The sequence below is a fragment of the Mustela putorius genome, unplaced genomic scaffold (assembly GCF_011764305.1).
Source record: "Mustela putorius furo isolate JIRA1106 unplaced genomic scaffold, ASM1176430v1.1 tig00000145_pilon_pilon_pilon, whole genome shotgun sequence".
NCBI lineage: Eukaryota > Metazoa > Chordata > Mammalia > Carnivora > Mustelidae > Mustela > Mustela putorius.
Window position 1 is genome coordinate 32128122 of NW_025421294.1, and position 25315 is coordinate 32153436.

Below are 25315 nucleotides of genomic sequence, written 5' to 3' on the forward strand. Positions count from 1 at the left end.
ACGGATGATAGCACTCTGAGCCTCCCACCTCTGCTTTAACAAAGTGAATGGGCTTCCAGATAAGCTTTCTTTGAAGAAAGGGATTCCTACAAAAATAAGATAGCAAACACTATCTTAGCCCATTTATTTCTTCCCACAACCTTTAGGGCTGATTGAGGAAATTAAGTTTCAAAGAAGATGTGTAACTTGCTCAGAAAATATCATAATAAGGAAGTGGCAGTGCTAGCATTTAACTCCAGGACTAATTTCAAATCCCATGTAAGTACTGTGTCATACACAAAAATGAAAGTGAAGTCTAAGTTTAGTAAATAAATAGAAATATAGTAAGGAACTAGAAATTAAAAAAAAAATTACATAAGAACTGCCATTACTTACCACTTAAAAAAACCCCAGTGAGGTAGAGTGGAAAATGACGGGGAAATATCTTAAGGAAATAGGTTAAGATAACTTCCAGATAGATTTTGCCCTGCCAACCAACAGCACACTATCTCTGTAGTTCTTTAAGCACTCAGATTACACAAATCTTAATAGTAATACAGATATTTTAAAAGATACACTATTTTTATTAATATGAAGAATGACACCTAGCATGCAAAAGGTTTTAAAAGCTTACACAAAACTTGAATTTTGTTATTTGAAAGATGTAATGTATTTACCTGCATTAAATACTGTGCACCTTCTCTCAAATCATCTGCATGGACTGGAGCATAAAAAGCTTTCATCTTGTTTTTGATAAGCCACCGCTGGTATTTGGCTTGATCAATGGACATCTCTTTCATGGCTTGTCTTCGAGGGCCCTTTTGGATAAGAATATTAATAATGCCTTTAACTGAGAGATAAGCAGTCTACATTTGTGAAAATCACCCTGTTATACTAGCTTAAATAAGGTGCCTAAACCTTGGGGATGGGAGAGAACATTTCATTTCCATGTCAATGAATTCTTTCTGTAGCCCTGAAGATTATGACAAGATAGGGTTGATGGAACAGTTAAGGCACAGGAGGCACCAAGAAAAGAGAGAAGAGAAGAGGAAGAAATACACACTGAAACATAAATAGGAAGTTTTGCAATACACTAAGTAAATGAGAGAAATAAGAAATTATTGAAAATGGAGAAGAGATCAATGGAGAAAAGTAAGAGCCTTCTGTTTTTCTACAAAAAGTTTCCCAATTTATTGTTTGTCCCCAATGTCTGCATTATTAATTTTGAGGAACCTAAAAATATCACTGAAAAGGCAAGTTTGCTGTAAAATATAAATGCATTTTTTCCTTCATACTTCTGTTAAATGATGAAGAACAAAATTAAGGAAATGAGATTTTCAACTTGGAATTCTATTTTGATCCTTGCAAGCAACACATAAAATGTGTTATATGCAAATGTATATAAAGTAAAAATCTAAAAGTAGGTTTAAGAATACGCCTTGATTGTTCATGAAAAAGTAAAGGAAAAATACAGTTTGTTTTTCCTAGGAGGAAAATTGCCTCATTTGTAATTTCTTGTGGTCAAAACCCCAACCTGAACTGACCAAACCTAGAGACAAATTGAAAAACTCCACCAGTCCTAATGGGGGACCAGGAGCCAGTGTCTTCATGTTCTCTGCCAGACTGGCTTTGACTTTGGGTCTATACAAGTGAGAGGGCAACTCTAGCAGGAGCTGAGACATGGGGCATCCAACACACATTTCTAACAAGATGCACAGAACGGTTTGGGACAAAAGCTCTTTTGACAAATACTCCAATTTCTCATGCAGAACAGGTGACCCATCATCTAGCAATTCTTCTCAATAGACAAAATGCCAAAAATAGAAAATGACTTTTGGGTGAAAAGTTTACCACTATTTTTAGTAATGTTAGTACTCATGGTTAAAACACAAATGAAGAGGAAATTAACAATGTTCGAGCTTGGAAATTTAGCACTCTGCTTTTCTTTCGTACTAGATGTTAGCTATTTACCACAATTCATCTACCTCCTTGAACCTCTTTTTTCCTCTAGTAGTAAACATTCCTTGTGTTCTCAGAACAGTATGAAAAATATTAGTAAGAAAATGCATATAATGTATTTCATTTAGACTCCTTACCAAGAAGCTACTTTTCTTAGCCAAGCCATTTTTTAAGAAAAATGTAGTTTGGTAAAATCTCATATTAAATAAGAAAAAGAATGAAGATCCAAAATTCTAAAGTCTTTTCTAAAATGAGGTTTTGAGACTGCTTAGAAAATTTTGAATGTTTTGAAGTATATAACTAACTTCAAAAAAACCCCAAACTCAACAGATCCACCTTGTCAAATTGCTTTATACTCAGAAAGCCCCACAAATTACAAGTTATACACACAGAGCAAAAAATGCCTTAATATAAAAAAACAATACAAACACTTACCATATGTACATGACTACAGATCATCAAACCAACATTTTTTGTGAAATCATGAACAAGATGAAGTAAAGCTGGGCGTGAATTTGGAGCACCTGTCATAACAAGACACTGTGGCCTAATTTAAGATTAAAAAATAAAACAAAATTAGAGGAGTTTAGATTTTTGATAACATGGACATGTTTTTAAGTTGCTTCTCTTAAGAATTTATTATTACACTAGAATCTCCTTTATGCAACTGTCTTCAGGACAATACACCACAGAATTCTCAAAAGAAGAGGACTTTCAACCAGGGTTTATCAGTACATGAGAAATGCAAAAACAAAACTTCTTGGAACAAACATCATACCAAATGTGCTTCTAAAATAATAGGTAGTATAATATATCAAGATTCTGGTAGGTATTGCAAGAAGAAATAGAACAGTAGGGGCACCTGGATGGCTCAGTGGTTATTAAAGCCTCAGCCTTCAGCTCAGGTCATGATCCCAGCATCCTGGGACGGAGCCCCACATCAGGCTCTAGGCTCAGCAGGGAGACTTCTTCTTCCTCTCTCTCTCTGACTGCCTCTCTGCCTACTTGTGATTCTCTGTCTGTCAAATAAATAAATAAAATCTTAAAAAATATATATATATGTAACAACTTTTCACCGTCTAAAGGTAATAAAATATTCCAGGTTCTTTCACAGAACTCAAAAAACTTCCTAAGAATATGGCGTTCTCTTCATGTACAAACAGGTCACCTTCCTTCTTAGCCTGATCACATAATAGTGATTTCTACTTCATAATATCAGCTCTCTCTAATCTAGCTTAATTTTCATGACAGCCATCATATAAGAAAAATCAGCTACAGTTGATTTGAAGATTTTTATCTGAAGTAAAAGTTTTAATTTTAATTATGATGAAAATCAAAACTAAATTGAATTGCCTTTGTAGATAAAAAACAGTGGTATGACTTTCACATATTCTTAACTCTTGATTTTAGCTGACAAGAAATGGAAATCAATGTTATTTTATGAAAAATATTTAGGTATCCATTTTAGAAGTTCAAATATTACCATAAATTCTTTAAAGCAAGAATTTATATTATTAAAACAAACTTTAACAAAAGGCAAATAAACTAAAATTTCTGATTTAACCACTAAATTAAATCTTAGGGTAGGTCCTAATCTCATAAAATAAGCATGAAAACTTGAATAAATACTATTAAAAAAAAAAAGAAAGAAAGAAAAAAACCAGGGGCTCCTGGGTGGCTCAGTGGGTTAAAGCCTCTGCCTTCAGCACAGGTCATGATCCCGGGGTCCTGGAATTAAGCCCTACATCGGGCTTCTGCTCAGCGGGGAGCCTGCTTCTTCCTCTCTCTCTCTCTGCCCGCCTCTGCCTACTTGTGATCTCTCTCTGTCAAATAAATAAATAAAATCTTAAAAACAAAACCAGAACAAAAACTAACCTATCCAGAATTTTAGTAAGCTATCTGAAAAAGAATGCTCCCTGTCTGGGAGAATGACTTGGGAGAATCAAACACGACATCATCCTCTACAGCCCAGTCTGCTCGGTCTCCCCGTCTGAGCTTTAGCAGGTTAAATAGCTCCCCACATAGAAATTACATAATTTCTAACCTTCTTGGTAGCTTACAACTGACACTCTGAGTGACTTACAATCCATTTCCTCTAAAAAGGAAGCAGGCTACCCTTCACACTTTGTTTCCCTTTCCTGTAAGCTACACCATGGATGTGGTGATGACTTTGATCACATGGACAAAAACATCTGCTAGGAAATGACAGACTGACAAGATGCAAGAAATGTGGGGCCTGAATGAGCCAGTGCAGCAAGTGTGCCGGCCATAAGCCACACATATGTCTCTGGACTATCATGTACCAGTGATGTCTGTCTTGTAGAGCCACTGCATAAGTTAGTATATTTTAATGGTAGTTTAACTTACACTTTAACAAACCTAGTCCTACAGTTAAATAACTTGTAGTCCCTATCTTTACTAAATGGTAAATATACCAGACAGGCTTAATTTGGTATAGTTGTATCATGCCAAAATGTACAGTACAAAATATATTAGAAATGATGAGTACCAAAGACATCTGTTTCATTTGAACTCCTTCCTCAAAAAACGCCATCGTATAATGGGATTTTTAAGGCACAAAAATCCACAAAAATATGAACAGTAATACAGAAATACTGAAAGCCAGAAAGCAGATGGTAGAACAAGAAAGGATATAACAAATCAAGAAGAGGCTAAATCTATGAGCAAGCTGTGATGCTACCTGATTTTATGCCTAAAAAAAAAATCACCAAAATGCCTACAAATTAGAGGTGGTAGGTGCCTCCGGAAGAGGAAGGGGCCATGTATTAAAGAGACCAAAGTCAGAAGCAGTGGTTTCAACTCGGCACAAGAAACCACTAAACAGAACCAAATCATTTCCATCCCTATGATGAACAAGTATCTCTGTCCTCCCCCAATTGTTAGGCTAGGGCTTATTTGCCAGAAAGGGCTCAAAATCACAACGTGGTATCACCTCCTGATACTCAGAATGGCTAGTACCAAAAAGACAAAAAGTAAGCGAGGATGTAGAGCAAAGGGAGCCCTCATGCACTGGTGTTTGGGGAATGAAAATTGGTGCAGTCACTATCGAAAACAGTTTGGAGGTTCCTCAAAACACTAAAGAGAGAGTACCAGAGGGTCCTGTAATTTTACTATTGTGTATTTTGGTGATGAAAATGAAAACACTAATTGGGAAAGATAAATGTACCCATATGTTTATTGCAATGTTGTTTACAACAGTCAAGATGCGGAGGAAACCTAAGTATCCAGTGGTAGATAAATGAATGAAAAATATGTGGTATATATACACACAATGGAATATTACTTGTTCATAAAAAATAATAAAATCTTGCCATTTGCAACAACATGAATGAACCTAGAGGGTATTATACTAAGGAAGATAAGCCAGACTGAGAAAGACAAATACCGTATGACTAAAAAAATAAGAGAAAATAAACAGCAACAAAGGGAGAAAGAGAATCATAGAGAACAAACTAATACAACAACAACAACAAAGAGAGAAACAGACTCATAAATATAAACTGCTGGTCACCAAAGGGAAAGGGATTAGGGAGATGAGCAAAATGGGTGAAGAGAATAAGAGGTACAAACTTCCAGTTATAACGTTAAGTCTCGGAGATGAAAAGTACAGCACCGGGAAGAGCTGATAATATTAAAATACATGTATCACGGTGAGCACCTTCATCATGTACGTGATGGTTAAATCACTATGTAGTATACCTAAAGCTGATTTAGATTTTTAAAAATTTTTAAAAACCTTGTTATCATTATTTTTTTAAGTAAGTTCTATGCCCAATGAGGGTCTTGAACTCATGAACTTGAGATCATGCTCTACTCATTGAGCCAGCCAGGTGACTCTAAAACTAATTCAGTATTATACGTCAATATACTTCAATTAAAAGCATTTTTTTTTAATTAAAAGAGAAAAAAGAAGTCTGCTGGTCTGTGAGATACCAGCAACAACCAAAGGCAAAAGCAGCTACTTTCATCAGGGGAGGAGTGAGAACACATTTGCACACTGAATCTGGAGATCTCCCAACCTCCTTTCCAACCTGACTAAGAACTCTGGTAGCCAGGACTTTTATCAACAAGCAGAATATTAGAATATTCTTTCTGGGCAATCTAAGAAAAAAACAAAAAACAAAAAATGAAAACAAAAAACAAAAAACGAAAGTCTTCAAGATGACTTAAATTTCTCAAAGAACCAGTAAAACCACATTAATCTACAGTAAGGGTTTTACTGACAAGCCCCACCTATAAATGCAGTTTCCCTGGCCATGGACCACAATTACTTCAGACCAAGCTAAACCTAAGAACCCAAATTAAAGAAACAGGAAACAGTGAATAGAAGACTTCAAAGAACAGAAACTACGAAGCTCAGAAAACAACATCTTTCATGAAGTTTGGTGAAGGGTGAGATGCTCATGTATATAAAGTTAGGAAAAGAAAAGAATGGCTCCAGAGGAAACAAGGAAGGTGTACAGACAAGAAAAAACAATCATAATTTACTACATGGATCAGCTGGGAATCATTTAAAAAAGTTATAAAAATATAAATATGAAGTACGACCTAATCAAAATAATGACATAATAGTATACTGTGAGGATGGGATAAAGGGAAGAGCGCATGTGTGTGCCACCACATGCGGATGAAGGGCATGCACAGATAAGGCCTAAAACATCAAAAATACAGTGAAACAATAACAATGTCTGAGAATATCAAGTAATTACTAAATGGATCAGTGAAGAGTTGAAAGTGGTTGCCTGTGGTAGGTCACAGGGGGGACACAACAGATTTTCATGACAAACCCAAGTTTCTTCTCTCTCAACTATGTTTATGTGTAATTCTGATAAAGATTTAAGAAGTTATTTTGGAATAAAATATCTCTTTTCAATGTTTCCATTCCTATAACGAAGGAAAGCAAAAGGTTTTCATTGATGGCAAATTAACTTTGATTCTACTTAGCAGTTATAGAGTACTTACAGAACTTCGATGGCTGCAGAGGGAAGAAACAATTCACTTTGTGAGCACTGACACTTAAAAGCCTTCAAATGGGAGACTTCTAACACTTTTATCTTGTAACATTTTTGTAAGTTAAATAATTCACCTCTTTGTCAACTTTTTGTAACTAAAAAATCTCATCCTTGTTTTTGAATAAAATGCCCAACCAAAGTCCAGCCAAAACAAAAAATAATCTATGCTTTCAGGAAACCTCTCATGAAATAGCAGCACACAAAAATGTTACTGAATGTTAAGTAAAGAATGGACTACCATATACAACCAATGATTCTATGCTACCTTACTGCTCACCTAAAGTTTTTCACATGGTCTTCCACTCCCGAAAGACGAATCGAATGTTGCAGTGCATTTAGGTAAGTCAGAGCTTGTGTAGAGGATCCCCAGTTCACATCTGTGGGAAGACAGTGTTCATGTATCAACACACCAACGTTAACCAACAATCAAGAACCTATCTGAGACACAGAGAAGTAAACAGAGCTTTCATATATTAAAAAAAAATCAATTGCTAAAATAAACCACTGTACTCTGAACTATAGCATGACACTATGCTAATCTGAACTGTAATTGCTTTTAAAGTAAAATGTAGAAAAAACTAAGGTGACAAGGCTGCACACATGCCAGGCATGCAACTAAAGAAAGTACCACAAGTAGTTTTTAAATTATTGCAAATATAGCCAGACATCTAACAAGAAAGAGGCAGATCTCTGAAAGATTTCAAAACTCTGAAAGGACCATTTATAGTACATAACCATATAAGTTATTTGTACAGACAAATTTCATTCTGTATTGAATAAACAGCCTGGACACCAAATATGATTTTAGGCATCTGTTATTTTAGAGAAATAATTGTTTTTAAGATGGTTAAAACATTACCTTCTTTGTCCATTTCATTTCTAAGGCCAGCACTCTTATCCAAAACCTCATATCTGGATTACAAAATGCTTCCTCACAATTTCACATGGCAACATGTGAACTCTTCTTTTGGGGCCCAAATTTGTCAAACCTTTTTTACTGGTTCTTCCCTCAGAGTTAGAGGTCACCGTACTACACTGGATCAACATACCCAAGTGTCATCGTCTTATGTGGAGATAGACCCAATAGTTATCAGTGTGACAACTTCTGGGTAATCTTTAACTATTTCCCAGTTAAAAACACCTTTGTCGGGAGGCCTGGGTGGCTCAGTGGGTTTAGCCCACTGCCTTCCGCTCAGGTCACGATCCCGGGGTCCTGGGATGGAGTCCCACATCAGGCGCCTTGCTTGGCGGGGAGATTGCCTTTCTCTCCACCTCTGCCTGCCTCTCTGCCTGCTTGTGTGCTCTCTTTTTCTGACAAATAAATTAATAAATAAAATCTTTAAAACAAAATAAAAACAAAAAAATCCACCTTTGTCAAATCTTCTTTCTAATACACTGTAAATTCTATGGTACTTACTATACAGCAGGTACTAAGACTACAGTAGTAACACATATATTTATGAGACTAACAGTTACTACAGAAGCTATTTCATTAAGTCTAACCCTTCAAAAAAAATTTTTTTTAGGTATATTGAGGGCCACCTGCATGTTAATAATGCAAATGTGTCATTTTTCTGTAAGTAGGATTAGTTAAGTCTAATTTACAGGTAAGTAGGCATTCCAGAGAATAAAGTTATTTCCCTAAAATGATATGTATTTGGAAATGAAGCATTTTAGGTTTTATAAAGCACCTTTCAAGTACACAAAAGATGATGCTTCGATATAAAATAACAAAGAACTTCTAGATGTTTTCTAGCTTGAAATAATAAATGTGAAAAACTACTCACCTGGTTTTTTGTAGGTAACATAAATATACAGCCCAAGGACTATTACATATGTTAGCAATGCAGCCCACCAGTTAATAACAAACATCACTATGCAGCAAAGAATCGCTCCAAGAAGTGATATCCACATGTTGTAGTATTTGAATGCAGGACGCCACCCTAACGGTCACAAATAAAACAGATACATCAAAGTCACTCAGATACCTTATCTGCTTTAGACAGTGGTACATATGTATGCACAAAATAACTTTCTTTGTGGTCACTTTAAATAGTAAGTATAAGGATAATGTGTAACAGTAAAGCCATAGGGCATTACTAAGCCCAAGATCTGAAGGCCAAGAAGAGAGCCCATCTGTTTACTTTTGTTTTATTCTATATTACTAGTTTCTGTATTCAATAAATTCTTCATCAAAAAAAAAAAAAGTTTAAATCAAACTATCTTAATGAATGGTTAAAAACTACAAAAGACTGAAAGAAGTTTTCAAATCTAGCCCTTAATAGTGTAGTTTTATGTTCTGGATTTTACCAGAAGACATATCTATATTCTAATGAACAAGAGAGTTCAAACAGAATGTTCTTGAAAATTGTTAGAAGTTGACCTACCTGCTAGAAAAATTAACAGTTAAATATAGAAACTTACCTTTGGTTAAGTATTTAAGAATTAAGTTCACTCTAAGAAAAAAAAATGCTGAAGACCACGTTTTAAAATTTTTATTTCAGAGCCAAAAATATTTTTAAATCATAATTTAATATATTTCATATTCTTTTTTTTTAAATTAAGTTTCACACAAAGCTATGAGAAAGAATCCAGGAAAATTCTGGGGACCTTTTACCGAATTTCTCTCAATGATAATATCTTGCAAAAGGATACTGTAATATCACAACCAGGATACTCATATTAATTGAGCCAAGATAAAGAAGAGGCCAGAACAAGTATCCCTTGTGCTGCTTTTTACAGCCACACATACACTTCTAAAATTTATATTCTTAAAGTTCTGAGAAGTTTTTAGGTCCCTAGAACGAAAAGTGCTTTTGTTCCTTCAATTCTTTCCCTGGTATCCAACTGTTGTCATGGTTTGTAACAAAAAGCCATCAATAAAAGTATAAGAGGCACTTTTTCAGTTGCAAGTGACCCTTTATAATAGAACTCCATAGAACTTATTGTGTTGAAAATATTTTTCTGGGCAGGAAAATATAGCTAAGAAAATATTTTTCTTAGCTATACCATTATAATGTTCTTAGAACCTAAACAGAAATCAGCTAAATAAACAAAAACAGGGAAAGAAAAGCACAATAATTCTTTCAAAGTGTTAGAATTTGAGATTAATGCTCTTACATGCTTCGAAGACAAGAAACAGTATATTACTGGAAAACTTCATGATAAAGAGATCTTTGAAAACTCACTAAATTTGACTCATCTGTGAAGGCTGACTGAGCATTAATGGGCTAAACACTCACAATACCATTTTTTTTTTTAATTTTAATTTTTTTATTTTTTTATAAACATATTTTTATCCCCTGGGGTACAGGTCTGTGAATCGCCAGGTTTACACACTTCACAGCACTCACCATAGCACATACCCTCCCCAATGTCCATAACCCTACTCCCCTTCTCCCAGCCCCCCTCCCCCCAGCAATCCTCAGTTTGTTTTGTGAGATTAAGAGTCACTTATGGTTTGTCTCCCTCCCAATCCCATCTTGTTTCATTTATTCACAATACCATCTTTTAAAATGCGTTAAAGTTGGGGTGCCTGGGTGGCTCAGAGGGTTGAGACTCTGCCTTGGGCTCAGGTCATGATCTCAGGGTCCTGGAATCCAGGCCTGCATCCAGCTCTCTGCTCAGCAGGGAGCCTGCTTCCCCCTTTCTTCCCTGCCTGTGATCTCTCTCTGTCAAATAAATAAATTTGTGATCTCTCTCTGTCAAATAAATAAATAAAATCTTTTTTTAAAAATATGTTAAAGTCTTATTTTCTTTAAAATCAAAGACATTGGTGCATTTACAAAATTTTTTAAAAAACGTAAAATCACCTGGAGATTTTGCAAGTGATGCATGGAACACCGAAAAATTGATCAATGCATATGATGCAAGGAAGAAGTTAGAGATAATTGGAGCAATAACATTCAGCTCAGCTGCAAAAGAAACACGAGGTGTTACTTTTTGACTTTTTAAAAAATGAAATTATTTTAAACCTTTAGATGACAGCCTAAGGAATAGTCCAATATCCAGCATTCAGACTTAACGGATACGTATATTTTGTCATATATAGTTTGTATACTTTACTTTTCAAGAATCTAACCTTGGGTCCACAGTTGAAACCCTTTATACCCCATTCTTCCAAAGTTGGTATATTTTTTTCCAATGGTACTACACAGTTTTACTAAATATATATAGTTCACAAGCATTAGGCAGTTCTGTTTTGGGTATTTTAAAAGTCAGACAAATAATATCACTATATTTATTATTCTACAACTTGACTTGATGCATTTGTTATACTGGAGATTCATTCATATTGATATATGAAAATCAATTTTATTCATTTTTTTTTACTCCTGAATATTATTCTGCAGTTTCATTCTTTTGCTAGTAGGTATTCCATTTTTCACTATTATAATTAATGGCACTAGGAACATTGTTGCATGGGGCTCCTTGGGTATATATTCAAGTTTCCCTAGGGTAAATATTCCTAAAGAGAATTGCTGGATTGTGAGAAACTTAACTCAACATGCTAATCTGTTCTCCCAGAGTAGCCTTACCAAATAGATACCTAGCAACATTACATGAGAGTTAGTTTCCACACATGGTGGTATCATCAGACATTTAATAAAAGCCCACTGTCATCTTTACCAATGAAGACCCATTTAGTTCACTTGCGATCAGAGGCAAAAGTGCCCAAAACTAGATTACTGAAGTCTATACCTTCAGAAGGGGGACCTGAAATCTTTTCCCTTATGCTATTATCTCATTTGTTTCAGGGACAAGAACCTAGGAGTTCCCTCTCATGAGGCTTTAATGACAGCAATAATTTGAGCAAATATTTACTGAGCAGTTTTATATGCAGGATTTTCTATATACTCTTTAAATTGATCACAAAGAAACTAACTTCATTTAGTAAGCAAAGTAAGGTTTTCTATTAGCACGCCATGTATATGACTAACCAATTAAGATGAATCCAAGGGCAATTAAGAATGTTAAGATGTAGCCACGAAGAGGTTCATTATTTTTCCCGTAACCTTTAGCAAACATCTGGAAAGCTGGGTAGATGTTGTCCTTACAAAGGGCCTAGGGAAGAAATGTCAATATTAGAAGGAAACAGAATGCAATTAGCTGTACATATTTCTTACAGTTTTGATAGGTTATTCAGGAATAGAACACAAGTTCCTAATTCTTGGTTCTCTTTCTTCCCCTTGGATGACACTGCTTTACCTACAATCTGTAAAGGAGACCATGTATTTCATGCATCAAAAGGTGGCTGGTTCAGAACACCACTGAAGTTTTTATCTGCCTAACCCTACCCTCACACTAAAATTCTTCCATGCAAAAAAAAAAAAATTTAAAAAATCTGAAAACTTAGGGTGACATAAGTATGACCTACATTAAGAAAAAAAAGTCTGAATCCTAGATTTAAAGCATATAAAAATCCCAATTATAAACTTAACCACTTTTCTTAAAACTTTACTAAGAACTGTTTAAAGAAATATATTCTACATTTATGTACTGACTGGCTACAACTTCAATATTAAGAACAAGGCTGCAGAATCAATGTTTCTTTTTTGGACTTAGTAAAAATAAGTATTTCCTGTTCAGTATTAGCTATTTATATCATATTGATTAAAGGGAGATAATGTCTACCTTATGCAACTTTCTACCCTAAGTAGTTAACAGAACATGTGGGATATAGTAGGCATTCAAATATCTGTAAAGTAAAACATAAAGGCTGACATACTGCTAAGAGGGACAAGATCCTTTAATTCTTCTGATTTATGCTTGGAATGCATTCATTAATCTTGGTAAGACAACAGAAAAAATTAGCAAAGAGAGTATGTAAAAAAAAAACAAAAACCCATCACTACTTCCAGAAAGACAACTCAAGGATTACATCCTGACAGTAGGTTAATGCACTAAAGTTTATAAAAATAGAAACATTCACATTCAAACACACAAAGTTAAACATCTGGCTTGAGATATGTGTGTATAAGTCATATACACATATGAGGTTGTAGAGGTAAACAAAGGATTTGAAAAAATAATCCCAAATTGAAATGTGCTATCAAAAATTACCCTTCAATAACATCTGTAATATGAAAATACCTACCTGAAATATTTTGGGAGCACTCACAAGGGATGCTAATGCAGAAGAAAGAGTGGCTGAAAAGATACCAGCAGAAATTAATGGTGCAAATCCTGACACCATGCTCATTACCTTAAAAAAGGGACAAAAATGAAAAATTAAGTCTTGCAAACCACTAAAAAAAAAAAGTACTGTACATATTTATTATGCTAATTAAGGAGACTGATATCAGGGAAATATGGTAATAATGAACAGGAATAATAGTTACATGCATTATAAATTTCTGAAACAAATTTTCTTAGCCTTTACCTTCAATCTTTTTTTTTTTTTTAAGATTTTATTTATTTATTTGAGAGAGGGAGAGAGAGAGAATGAGAGTAGAGAGGTCAGCAGGAGAAGCAGACTCCCCGCAGAGCAAGGAGCCCGCTGTGGGACTCGATCCCCGGACTCCAGGATCATGACCTGAGCCAAAGGCAGTTGCTTAACCAACTGAGCCACCCAGGCGCCCACCTTCAATTTTTTTATTTGGTAAAATTTCAAAGACATACAATGGTAGAGAAAATACATAATGAACAAATCCTCATGTCACTGTGAATCAAACCCCAGCTATCACTTAATGCATAAATGTTTCAGTACGTACCTCTAATCGGTAAGCACATTAAAAAACCTTAACGGCAAAGCTGCTGTCACAGTTTGAAAAGTAATTCTTTAATATCACCAAATAGCCTATTAGCATTCCAATTCCCCCAACCTGTCCATCTTTTCTTGCCTTTTTAAATAGTTTGTTTCAATCAGGATTCATAAAAGGACCACACATTAAATTTGGTTGATATGTCTCTTAAGTCTTTTTCAATCCACGAGTTCACTGTTTGCTTCCTTTACATTTTATTATTTTTGGGTCACTGTCCTGTAGAAGCCTCACACTCTGGATTTTGCTGACTGCACCTCCAACTTGTGTTATTTAACCTGCTGGTCTCACCTCTGTATTTCTAGTCAACTGATAGACAAGATAGAACTAGTCGACTGATAGGTCATCAGACTGAAGCCAGGTCTTCTGACAGGAATACTTCAAGATGGTACAATACACTTCTGTCAGGTAGTTCTTTCTGTTTGTGGTTTTGTTTTGGTTAAGGTAATAGACCTGTACTGTGGTTGTGTTTTTTCTTTTTAAAAAGAGACCTTAAGGGCACCTGGGTGGCTCAGTTGGTTAAGCAACTGCCTTTGGCTCAGGGTCATGATCCCGGAGTCCCATGATGGAGTCCCACACAGGACTCCCAGCTCCGCAGGGAATCTGTTCTCCTTCTGACCTTCTCCCCTCTCATGCTCTCTCACACACTCTCTCTCAAATATATAAATAAGAATTTTTTTTAAAAAGAGACCTTAAATACTGGACCTAAATGTGGAAATATTTCTGCCTGAAAGGATCTAAATCTATGATTGGTCTTCACATAATCCGGGAAGTAGGAAGTTACAAATAAAATGAAGTCAGCCAAGCACTGGTGACGGGTAAAGCTTAACAATGTATGCTAGCTAGGTACATTACACTGCTTTTCGATCTTCGTACATGTTCAAACATTCCCCTACTTAAGTTAAAAAAAAAAATGGATTGACCACTTAGATCATGACATGACAACCAGATAAATCCAAACTCAGAGGCAAAATGCAAAGTAACCTGCCTAGACTCTTTAAAATATCAGTGTCCTGGAAGATTACAACAGGCAGGCTGGTAAGTCCCAGATTAAAGGATTTTAAAATAATAACTAAATGCCATGCATGACCTAGATTGTATCTAGGATATAAGAAAAATAACTGAAAGAGACATTACTGAAACAAGTGGGGAAAGATGAAGGTGGAATATATTTCGGTAACAGTATTTTATCAACATTAAATTGCTTAAGTGGGATAACTATACCACACTCATTTGGAGTATTTCAAATACTCTGATAGGCATTTTATGATATGTATAATTTATTCTTAGAGTGTTTGAGGAGAAAAAGAATATAGATATATTCAAAGATAAAGCAATGGGGTAAAATATAAACTAGTAATTTTAAGTGAAGGGGTAGGTAAACAGGTATTCACTGCACTGTCCCTTCACATTTTTGAAAACTGTGAAAAAATAAAATTAAGCTGGAAAATACATCTGGTAGGTTCAGGTACTGCCATCTTGACCCATCCATTAAAATTTCACCAGCAGTGAAACAGTGACCATCACCTAAATTCATGATTACTTCCTTAGGAGATATTTACGTGTGTGTGTGTGTGTGTGTGTGTGTGTATTTTTCCCTTTGGTAAAGTAAATTTGCATTTATTATAAAGGAAATTTCTATCTGTAGAGAAGTTTCCCTCTCTTTTTTTAATATCTTAATTTAATTTTATAATTTTCAGTGTTCCAAGATTGTTTATGCACCACATTGAGAACTTCATGCAGTCCATGCCCTCCTTAATACCCATCACCGAGAGTACTTATTTGAGAGAGAGAGTGTGCGTGCCCAAATGGGGATAAGGGGAGAGGGAGAGAGAGAATTTTAAACAGCCTCCATGCCCACCTCGGAGCCCTACACAGGCCTCTACCTCACAACCCCAAAATCATGACCTGAGCCAAAATCAAGAGCTGGAAACTTAACTGAATAAGCTACCCAGGCATCCCTACTTTTCATTTATATTGACCGAGACCATGTGCCAACTGACACCAAAGAGATAAGGAAATATGCTGTTAAGGTATTAGTGACTATTTTACACTTGACTGTAATTTTATATTTTAAGCCAGATGTAAAGTTAACTACAGGCACAATCCTTGGTGATAATGCATAAGTCTGGTTATAAGTGTATATAATTCCACCTTGTTAAAAATCCCCCCATGTATCTTTCAAAAGACTCAATTTTAAAAATGAAAACTACGTTAAAGTGTTTTAATGAACATTAGTATTGTCCTCTCTAAGCATTTCAAGGAGAAAAAAAATCCTGAAAAGATCATTTTCTATTCAGCCCTTTAGTAACAACTTGGTTAGCTATATGCCATGTGCTTTGCACAATCACTGTATTTCACAGCTATTAATACTAGATCAGCATTGCCAATTCTGTCTTTAGGGAAGAGATTATAAAGGACATATAAGATGGACCAAGATCAAAAGGAGCAGACTTGATTTCTGTTATATATACTTATCAAACACATAATGACCTCAAAGATAAGTGCAAAGACAAATGAAGAGAGAAAGTAAGGAACAGAGAATATGATAAATTGCTGGATTAAGGCAAAACAGACACCACAAGCACTATATGTATCTGTAACATTTCATCTGTCATGTTTTGAGTAAAAATTCCATTTTTCTTCTTCCATTATATCATCTCTTCTACCATAAACAGAGGTAAATAATGCTCCATGCTTACCTAAACACTATGCTTCTAAAATCTGCCAAGTTTCCTGTTTTCTAATTATTTATTTACCTAATAACCTCTGCATTTTCCACCATTTAAAGTTAAAATATGAGTAGTAAAGATAATGATAATGAATGTAAATAATGGTAACACCAGTGTTGTTCAGAATACAAGGATAACAGTAACAAAGGTCTCTCTAATAAGGGGCGGGAAAGACAGAAGTCCAATAAAAGGTAGAAAAGTGGCAAGTAAAATGAATGGTAAGATTCTGCATGGTGTGTCTGTGTGGGGGTATGTGTGTGGGTTGATGACTTGTGATTTAGAAAATCTTCATAAAAATGGGTCTCCTTGAAAGCAGGAAGATTTGGACAAATGTAAAGAAAAAAGCAGGTGCATTTCCAGCAGAGTGAAGCACTGAAACAAAACAAAACAACCCTAAGAGAGTGGGTTAAACACGTATCCATGTGTATGTACACAAACATGTAACCCCTCAAGTTAAGTATGGATAGAAGGCAGGGTGATGTTAAGTCTGGGTATGAAGGGTTTTGACTGATAGAACAAAGAAGCTCATACTTTATTGAGCAATAAAGCTTAATAGTCAGGTTTCAGATGACATTAAAATATAGAACTATATTCAGAAACATGAATATTATATATGAAAAATAAAAATTAAAAAAATTGAACATAACTTGAAAAGAATATTGTAAAATTTAAAAAAAAATTAAGAAAAGTAAGGCGATCCAAATCACTTTTCCTCTTAAAGTATGAAAAGTCAATTACATGCAAAACACTGTGATCAAATGTGGCTTTGTATAGACTTCATGATTAGATTCCAACTTACAGCCTCCTCAGATACATTCTGTTCGCCATTCTTCAAATGACAAGCAATTTGCATTTTTACAGGATTTTTTTCCAAATTATTTTTAATTTACAAAGCACTTAAAAATTGTTTTAAAAATTTATTTAATTATATTAGAAAAGCAGCTTTATGTAAACCAAACTCCTCTTTGGTTTCATGAGTCCATACCAGACTTGATAAAGACAACACACTTTTGTATTTTAAGGCAACAACACAGAAATCTGATTGGCATTTTTAGTCACTGGGCAGAGATCAACATTTGCGCTTTTCATACACAATATCAATGTCAGAACTGGCCTGAATCATTAGTGGGATATGAATACTTTCTTTCATTCCTACAACTATGCCTAGTCTTGTGACTAGAACAAACAAACTTCTCTTACATAATTGGGTTCAATATTTATAACCACTGAAAATGTAGTCAATTCCTTAAAACACAAAATAAAAAAATACTGCCATTAAAAATTTAAGTCACAAATCTATTATAAAATTTAAGTATTCTATATAAAATGTATATCGTTCTAAAATATAGTGAACGCTCAGTTACTCTGTTTATGTTTACACTAAACTGTAAAAACACTAGAATCAAAATTTTTAGTTTTCATTCTGAATTAGTATAATCTTCTCTGTAAAAACCTATAAATGTTAAAAAATTTCATTTCACTTTCAGAACCTTACAGAGGTAATAATAAAAAGAAGAAGGACTGATATTCTCTAAATACTGGACAAACAGTATTGTGTTTTATATAGCTCTTGTGTTTTAAAAGGTCACAAACTTTCAAGAATGCATTAAGAATTTTATTCTATTATTCAATGGGAGTTTAGCACAGCATGAATACATGGGCCTTACCTAATAACAATACTGATACTCACCAATACTTTCTTAAAAGGGAAGTTATTACATAAAGCAGTTATGAAGACACCCCAAAATAGAAACTCAACTCATTTCATTGAGTGCAGAACTCATTTAAAATACTTAAAGGGTGGCCTGGCTGGTTCATTGAGTGGAACATGCAACTCTTGATCTCAGGATTATGAGTTCAAGCCCCACATTGGGTGTGGAGATTACTTACAAGAAGATTTTCTAAAAAATAATAAAATACTCAAAATAATACTTAGGTATAAATACTTAGGTATAATACTCAGGTATACTTAGGTATAAATCTAACAAACACATTGAGCAAGTACTTGTATTCTGAAAACTATACAACACTGATGAAAGAAACCAAAGAAGATCTAAATAAATGGAGAAACATACTGGGTTCATGGATTAGAACACTCAACAAAGTGAACATGTCAATTCTCCCCAATTTGAAACACAAGTTTAATATGTTCCTATCAAAAATCCAGTTAAGACTTTTTGTAGATAAACATCATTCTACAATTTATGTGAAAAAGCAAAAGGAACTAAAATAGCTAAAACAATTCTGAAAAAGGATAAAGTGGGAGGAATCGATGTACTTGACTTTAAGACTTATCATGTAACTACTCTTAACAAGAATGGATGGTACTGGTGGACTGACAGATGAAAATGCCAAAGAAGAGATCAGAGAACCCAGAAATAGACCCAACAAGTATGACCACATGTGAGATGTTTCCTTGCTTTATGAATCTATTCACTACATATATTACAAACGATCATCAAAGTGTTGCCCTCATGAGTCCTTTAGCACTTGAACAGCTTCAGATTTTACCCTTTAAATTACTTATCTATTTGCCCAATTACTCATTGACAGACTTTTCAAACAGCTATCTGAGTAAAAAATAACAATGGTCCTACAATGGTCCTCCATTCTAAGTGAGCGCTGTACTCTGAATGCTCAGGTTTGACAGCAGCCTGACGTCTATGTATACAATGTCAGCAGAATAGAAATATGAGGCTCACCTGGAAATTGTTCATTAGGCCATAGTAACAAGGATTGCTTTCACAAGATGAAAAGTCAAAGTTTAATTTGCAGGCTGCAGAAGTACAGTTTGTTAGCTCTGTTACAATAGTGTCATTAACATTCCCAGTGGCATCTCGAACAACACAAGAACCTGAAGGACAAGAGACAATAAGAACAAGCAATAACTAAAACTTATATTCATTTAAAAATTATATATGTTCATAAAGGGATTTATGGTACTGACTGAACATGAACTGGTTAACAGTATTTACATTTTTAGCATTAACAGTTTAAGTAGATTTACCTGAAACAGAATTGGAATAGCATCATGGCCCCAAATATTTAAGTAGTGAAACAAAATCTTACAAAAACCAGTATCTCACACATGCACACTTGAAAACCCCACACATATAACTGTGGAAAATGGTAATAAACAAAACTGTTTGGTTAAGTAAATATAAAACACTATGTTGGAAGAGTTCCAAATGGTAGAAATGTTTTCCTGTACTCCAAGTATTTAATATGTGAAACATGCCAAAGATCAGACTTCAGGTAATATCAATCTTCTGTGAAGGGAAACAATTTTAACATTTAACATTAATGAACTATAATTCTATTTAAACCTTAGGCTCAAGTAAGTCTATCCTGATAATAAGACAGTGTGTGATTGCTGAGATTTGCTTAAAAATAACCCATGAGGCAGAAGGAATGGGTACAGGTGAATCAAGATTAACCATATATTTCTATTCCTTGATAACTTTGTTGAAAGTAGGTGATGGTTCATTAGAAAAAGCAGTCTAAATTCTCCAATGAAGGCATGCAAATGGCTAACAGACACATGAAAAAATGTTCGTCATCACTAGCCATTAGGGAGATCCAAATCAAAACCACATTGAGATATCACCTTACAACAGTTAGAATGGCCAAAATTAACAAGAAGGTAAACAACATGTGTTGGAGAGGATGAGGAGAAAGGGCAACCCTCTTAAACTGTTGGTGGGAATGCAAGCTGGTGCAGCCACTTTGGAAAACAGTGTGGAGATTCCTTAACAAATTAAAAATAGAGCTTCCCTATGACCCTGCAATTGTACTACTGGGTACTTACCCCAAAGATACAGATGTAGTGAAAAGAAGGGCCATCTGTACCCCAACGTTCATAGCAGCAATGGAAAGAACCACAGTGGAAAGAACCAAGATACCCTTCAACGGAAGAATGGATAAAGATGTGGTCCATATATACTATGGAGTATTATGCCTCCATCAGAAAGTATGAATACCCAACTTTTATATCAACATGGACAGGACTGGAAGAGATTATGCTGAGTTAAATAAGTCAAGCAGAGAGGGACAATTATCATATTGTTTTACTTATTTGTGGAGCATAAGGAATAACACGGAGGACATGAGGAGATGGAGAGGAGATGGAGAGGAGAAGGGAGTTGGGGGAAGTTGGAGGGGGAGATGAACCACGAGAGACTGTGGACTCTGAGGAACTGAGGGTTTTGGAGGGGAGGGGGATGGGGGGTTGGGTGAGCCTGGAGGTGGGTATTTGGAGGGCACATATTGCATGGAGCACTGGGTGTGGTGCATAAACAATGAATTCTGGAACACTTAAAAGAAATTAAAAAATAAATAAAAATTTTTTAAAAAGAAAAAAGACATGACATTTAAAAAGTTTTCTTGGAAAAAAGCACTTGGTTATTTGGAACAATATATGATGTGTAACTATTAGTAATTAGCATTCTTTAGACATTGGAGGCACTTTTACAGTCCTATCTCATCATATAGGAGGTAAAAATTTTAAACATTGCAGCCAAAAGTGAGCAACAAACAGAAAGTTAAGTTTGAAAGGGAGAATATTTTAATGACCAGACGCACTGTATCAAGTTTTTTTCTTTCTGAATTTCTTCATCTAACTTTTGGAGCAGTGTTTAGAAGGTACTTGTGAAACCATCTGGGGTGAGGGGAAAAAAGAGCCCTGTTTACCCTACAGCAGCAATGCTCTTATGTGTTTCCTACTCTAATGTTCTACATTGCAGGTGACTGGGGGAAAAGAGGTTCCCTTACTCTGAATGAGTTACACATCCACTGTTGTAAATACTGGCCCCACTCCTGATTGTCAGGGAGGAAGGGCTACTCCTACTGCTCCAAGGGCTAGTACGGACAGAATGAATTAAGTATGACAGCTCATAGCCAGAGAGTCAGATACAAACAGAAAACATTTATTTGGTTTAACTAATTATTTTCCGATTTGAAACAATCAGCTATATCATTCTTTAAATTAAAACTAAATTTTCCTGAGCCAGGAACTTTTAGGGGAACATGAAATGTTTCTGCTAAGCTTATATATATATATTTTTTCCTAAATATATATTTATTTATATAGTATATAAAAATATATAAATATAAAAACATACATACAAACATACATATTTTATACACACACACACACACGATTTTTATTTCTAAATGAATTTCAGAGATCCTCCTATGGACTCCAAGAATAAATAGGGGTGCCTGGTGGCTCAGTCAGCTAGGCATCTGCCTTCAGCTCAGGTCACGAATCAGGGTCCTGGGGTGCAGTCCTGCACTGGGTTCCCTGCTCAGCGGGGAGTTTGCTTCTCCCTCTCCCTCTGCTCCTCCCCTCCCCGCCACTCATGCTCTCTTCTCTCTAGCTAACTTTCTCTCTCAAATAAATAAATAAAATATTTCTAAAAATTTTTTATCTATAGTCACTGCAAGTAAATTATATGTAAATCAATATTTTTTCTTGGGAACATTTCAGCTAAAGAAACTACTTTACTAAGAGTCTTTAAAGAATTGACTAAAAGACAAAATAAAAGTCCTCTTTGCCAGGAAACATTCTTTAAATCAAGTGTGAGTTATCTTTAGTAAGGAATCACTAAGCTTTCATTTCTTCATGTGTACAACAGTGATTTAGAGATTGGCTGACCACTTAAGCCCTTTCCAGTTCATTTAAAATGCTATGATTTCATGAATGTAATAAAAAGTTGAAAACCAGGTTCATTCAATTTAGTTAAGACTTCAGTAACACTTTTCATTCAATATAGATTACCCTATTTATCAATCAAAAATTTTTTTGGTAAAAAACACCAACAGAAAGTTAAGTTTGAAAGGGAGAAATATTTTAATGACCAGACACACTGTATCAAGTTTTTTTCTTTCTGAATTTCTTCATCTAACTTTTGGAGCAGTGTTTAGAAGGTACTTGTGAGGGCGCCTGGGTGGCTCAGTGGGTTAAGCTGCTGCCTTCGGCTCAGGTCATGATCTCAGGGTCCTAGGATCGAGGCCCACATCCAGCTCTCTGCTCAGCAGGGAGCCTGCTTCCCTCTCTCTCTCTGCCTGCCTCTCTGTCTACTTGTGATCTCTCTCTGTCAAATAAATAAAATCTTAAAAAAAAAAAAGAAGGTACTTGTGAAACCATCTGGGGTGAGGGGAAAAAAGAGCCCTGTTTACCCTACAGGTGACTTTCACTCAATAAATGTCTTCAAACAATCTTCATACATAGTAAGATTAACACGCAATACAAAATAACCACCATAAACAAAAACATTAAAAATTTTATAAAGGTCACAGAGTAGAATGCATTTACTTCTACTACATGAAGTGTATTTTTTATAAATTGTAGCAAAATCAAATTTAAGAGTTTTCCTAGAAGAGTTTACATAATTTTTAATTTACTTTAATTCATAAAGATCTTACAGTAAAAAACACTAAGGCATCTGGGGGATTAGGTAGTATCTATAAAACCACTAGTAGTTTACTTAAAACTCTTTCTGAATTAAAACATGCAACTCTTAATTTTTTTTTTTTTTAAGATTTTATTTATTTATTTGACAGACAGAGTTCACAAGTAGGCAGAGAGGTGGGCAGAGAGTGAGTGAGAGGAGGAAACAGGCTTCCCCGCTGAGCAGAGAGCCCTATGCGGGCTCAATCCCAGGACCCTGGGATCATGACCTGAGCTGAAAGCAGAGGCTTTAACCCACTGAGTCACCCAGGCGCCCCGCAACTCTTAATATTTTTATTGAAATATATCTGCAATTAAAAGTTAGAAATACAATATTATGGAAATAAATATTTAAAGTATGAATCATGAAATTTCTGAAAGAGAAATGGAAGACTATTTACCTACAGATACTGCAATTCCTATGTAAACCACCGTAGTAATTAAAATGGCTAAAAGTGTTCCTTTGGGTATAGCTGACTGAGGATCCTAGAAGACAAAAAATAATTTTAAGTCTACCTTTAAAAGTAAATATATATATACCATTTTTAATACAGAATGGATACAGTACTTCATAATACTTACTGCAAGATCACCTGAGATATTTGCTCCAGCAAGAATACCAGTTGCAGCAGGAAAAAAGATGGCAAATACAGAAAAGAAAGTTTCTTCCTCTCGAAAATCTGGTCCAAAGTTCTCATTAAATATTTCAGCTGTGGAGAACAAAATATCTTTGGCAATTAATGGACAGCAGATTAGACTCTTATAATTTAGGTCAAGTGCAAGTGTTCAAGTTCAAGTACCTGGTAAATTCCTGACCATTTCCTAGTAGAAGCAGGGCATTATGAGGGAGCAGTTAATAATCAAAATGATGATTTGACCTGGGTCATGTCTACTATTTTGTGTATCTTAATACACAAGCACCTTTAACTTGATTGTTATCACTAGTACAAAGGTCAGTCAAAGCATGGATAAACTTCTCAACGTCTGGGGTCAGTAGAAGAGACAGGAAAGGAGGTAGGAAAATAAAAAACATCATACTCATCTGTATCCTTTTTCCCCCCCTTATATCTAACTTATATACTATCTGTACAGTTTTCTCTTTCCTTGTGGTGACCTGCTTAATTTTTAATGCTGAATTATTCATGAGGCTTCCATATAATCTTAGCTAAGGCAAACTAGTTAAAGTCCCTTTCCATTTTAACAATAATGAATGCTTCAACTAGTCTTACTATTTCCATCTATTCTGATGGGCCGTGATAGTGAAACAACCAGTTAACTGTCATCCACCCACTTATCCATCATCTGAGTAACTACCATGCACCAGGGTCTTCTACTGGAACCATGAAGTATCTTACTACCTTAGTAAAATGAATGACAAGGCAGCAAATACAAAGCAATATCAACCACCAAAAAGGAAAAGTCACATTCTGAAGTATATTTAGATTTGTTTATTTCAGACTGAGAAAAATCCCAGATATGCTACTGATACATTATTTATTACTATACTAGGTAATAATGCAATACTTTTTTTTAAAAAGATTTTATTTATTTATTAGACACAGAGAGAGATCACAAGTAGTCAGAGAGGCAGGGAGAGAGAGAGGAGGAAGTAGGCTCCCCGCTGAGCAGAAAGCCCGATGCGGAGCTCGATCCCAGCACCCTGGGATCATGACCTGAGCCGAAGACAGAGGCTTAACCCACTGAGCCACCCAAGAGCCCCAATAATGCAATAGTTTTATAAGGGGCCAAGGATCTGGGAAAAAAAAAGAAGGAAATGAAAAACATGATTTAGCAGATATTTGCAGCTATTTTTAAATCAATAGAAGTCACAAACAGAAAATATACAATTACTAGGAATTTTGTAGAAATAATCATCCCCTAGAATTTTTAATACTTATTTTAGAAATAAGGTTGTAAAAAGAAATGTTAAAAAATTATAATATAAAAAATTTTAAGTAAAAAACCACTTGTAAGGACAAGAAATGTCACAAATATAATTTATGGAAGTGTAAAATGTAAAAATATATCTACCTAAGGGATGCTATTAACTTTCACTTCGGGCATGGCTAGTCAACACCTTTTCTCCCAATCCAGAAAATCAGGAATTTAAAGTCCCTTTTATAAGTAGGCACAAGCAGGGGAACCTGGGTGGCTCAGTGGGTTAAGCCTCTGCCTTTGGCTCAGGTCATGATCTCAGGGTCCTGGGATTGAGCAGTGCATTGGGCTCTCTGCTCAGCAGGGAGCCTGCTTCCCCCTATCTCTCTGCCGGCCTCTCTGCCGACTTGTGATCTCTCTCTCTCTGTCAAATAAATAAATAAAATCTTTTAAAAAAGAAGAGGAAGAAGAAGAGGAGGAAGAAGAAAAGGAAGAAGAGGAAGAGGAGGAAGAGGAGGAGGAAGA

At 35.2% G+C, this 25315-nt stretch overlaps 1 protein-coding gene across 2 annotated transcripts in view; it reads right to left on the reverse strand.

Annotated features, from left to right (window-relative positions):
* SLC12A2 (solute carrier family 12 member 2) overlaps positions 1-25315 on the reverse strand; it is a 104294-nt gene that overhangs the window by 27782 nt on the left and 51197 nt on the right. For both annotated transcript variants that reach the window (XM_045075224.1, NM_001310166.1), the window contains exons 8-17: positions 23498-23625; positions 23317-23401; positions 19167-19318; positions 13069-13176; positions 11912-12035; positions 10784-10885; positions 8759-8914; positions 7249-7348; positions 2374-2485; positions 657-797 (exon numbers count right to left, since the gene is read on the reverse strand). In XM_045075224.1, the coding sequence (XP_044931159.1) occupies positions 657-797; positions 2374-2485; positions 7249-7348; positions 8759-8914; positions 10784-10885; positions 11912-12035; positions 13069-13176; positions 19167-19318; positions 23317-23401; positions 23498-23625 (1208 nt within the window). The remainder of the gene's footprint in view (positions 1-656; positions 798-2373; positions 2486-7248; positions 7349-8758; positions 8915-10783; positions 10886-11911; positions 12036-13068; positions 13177-19166; positions 19319-23316; positions 23402-23497; positions 23626-25315) is intronic.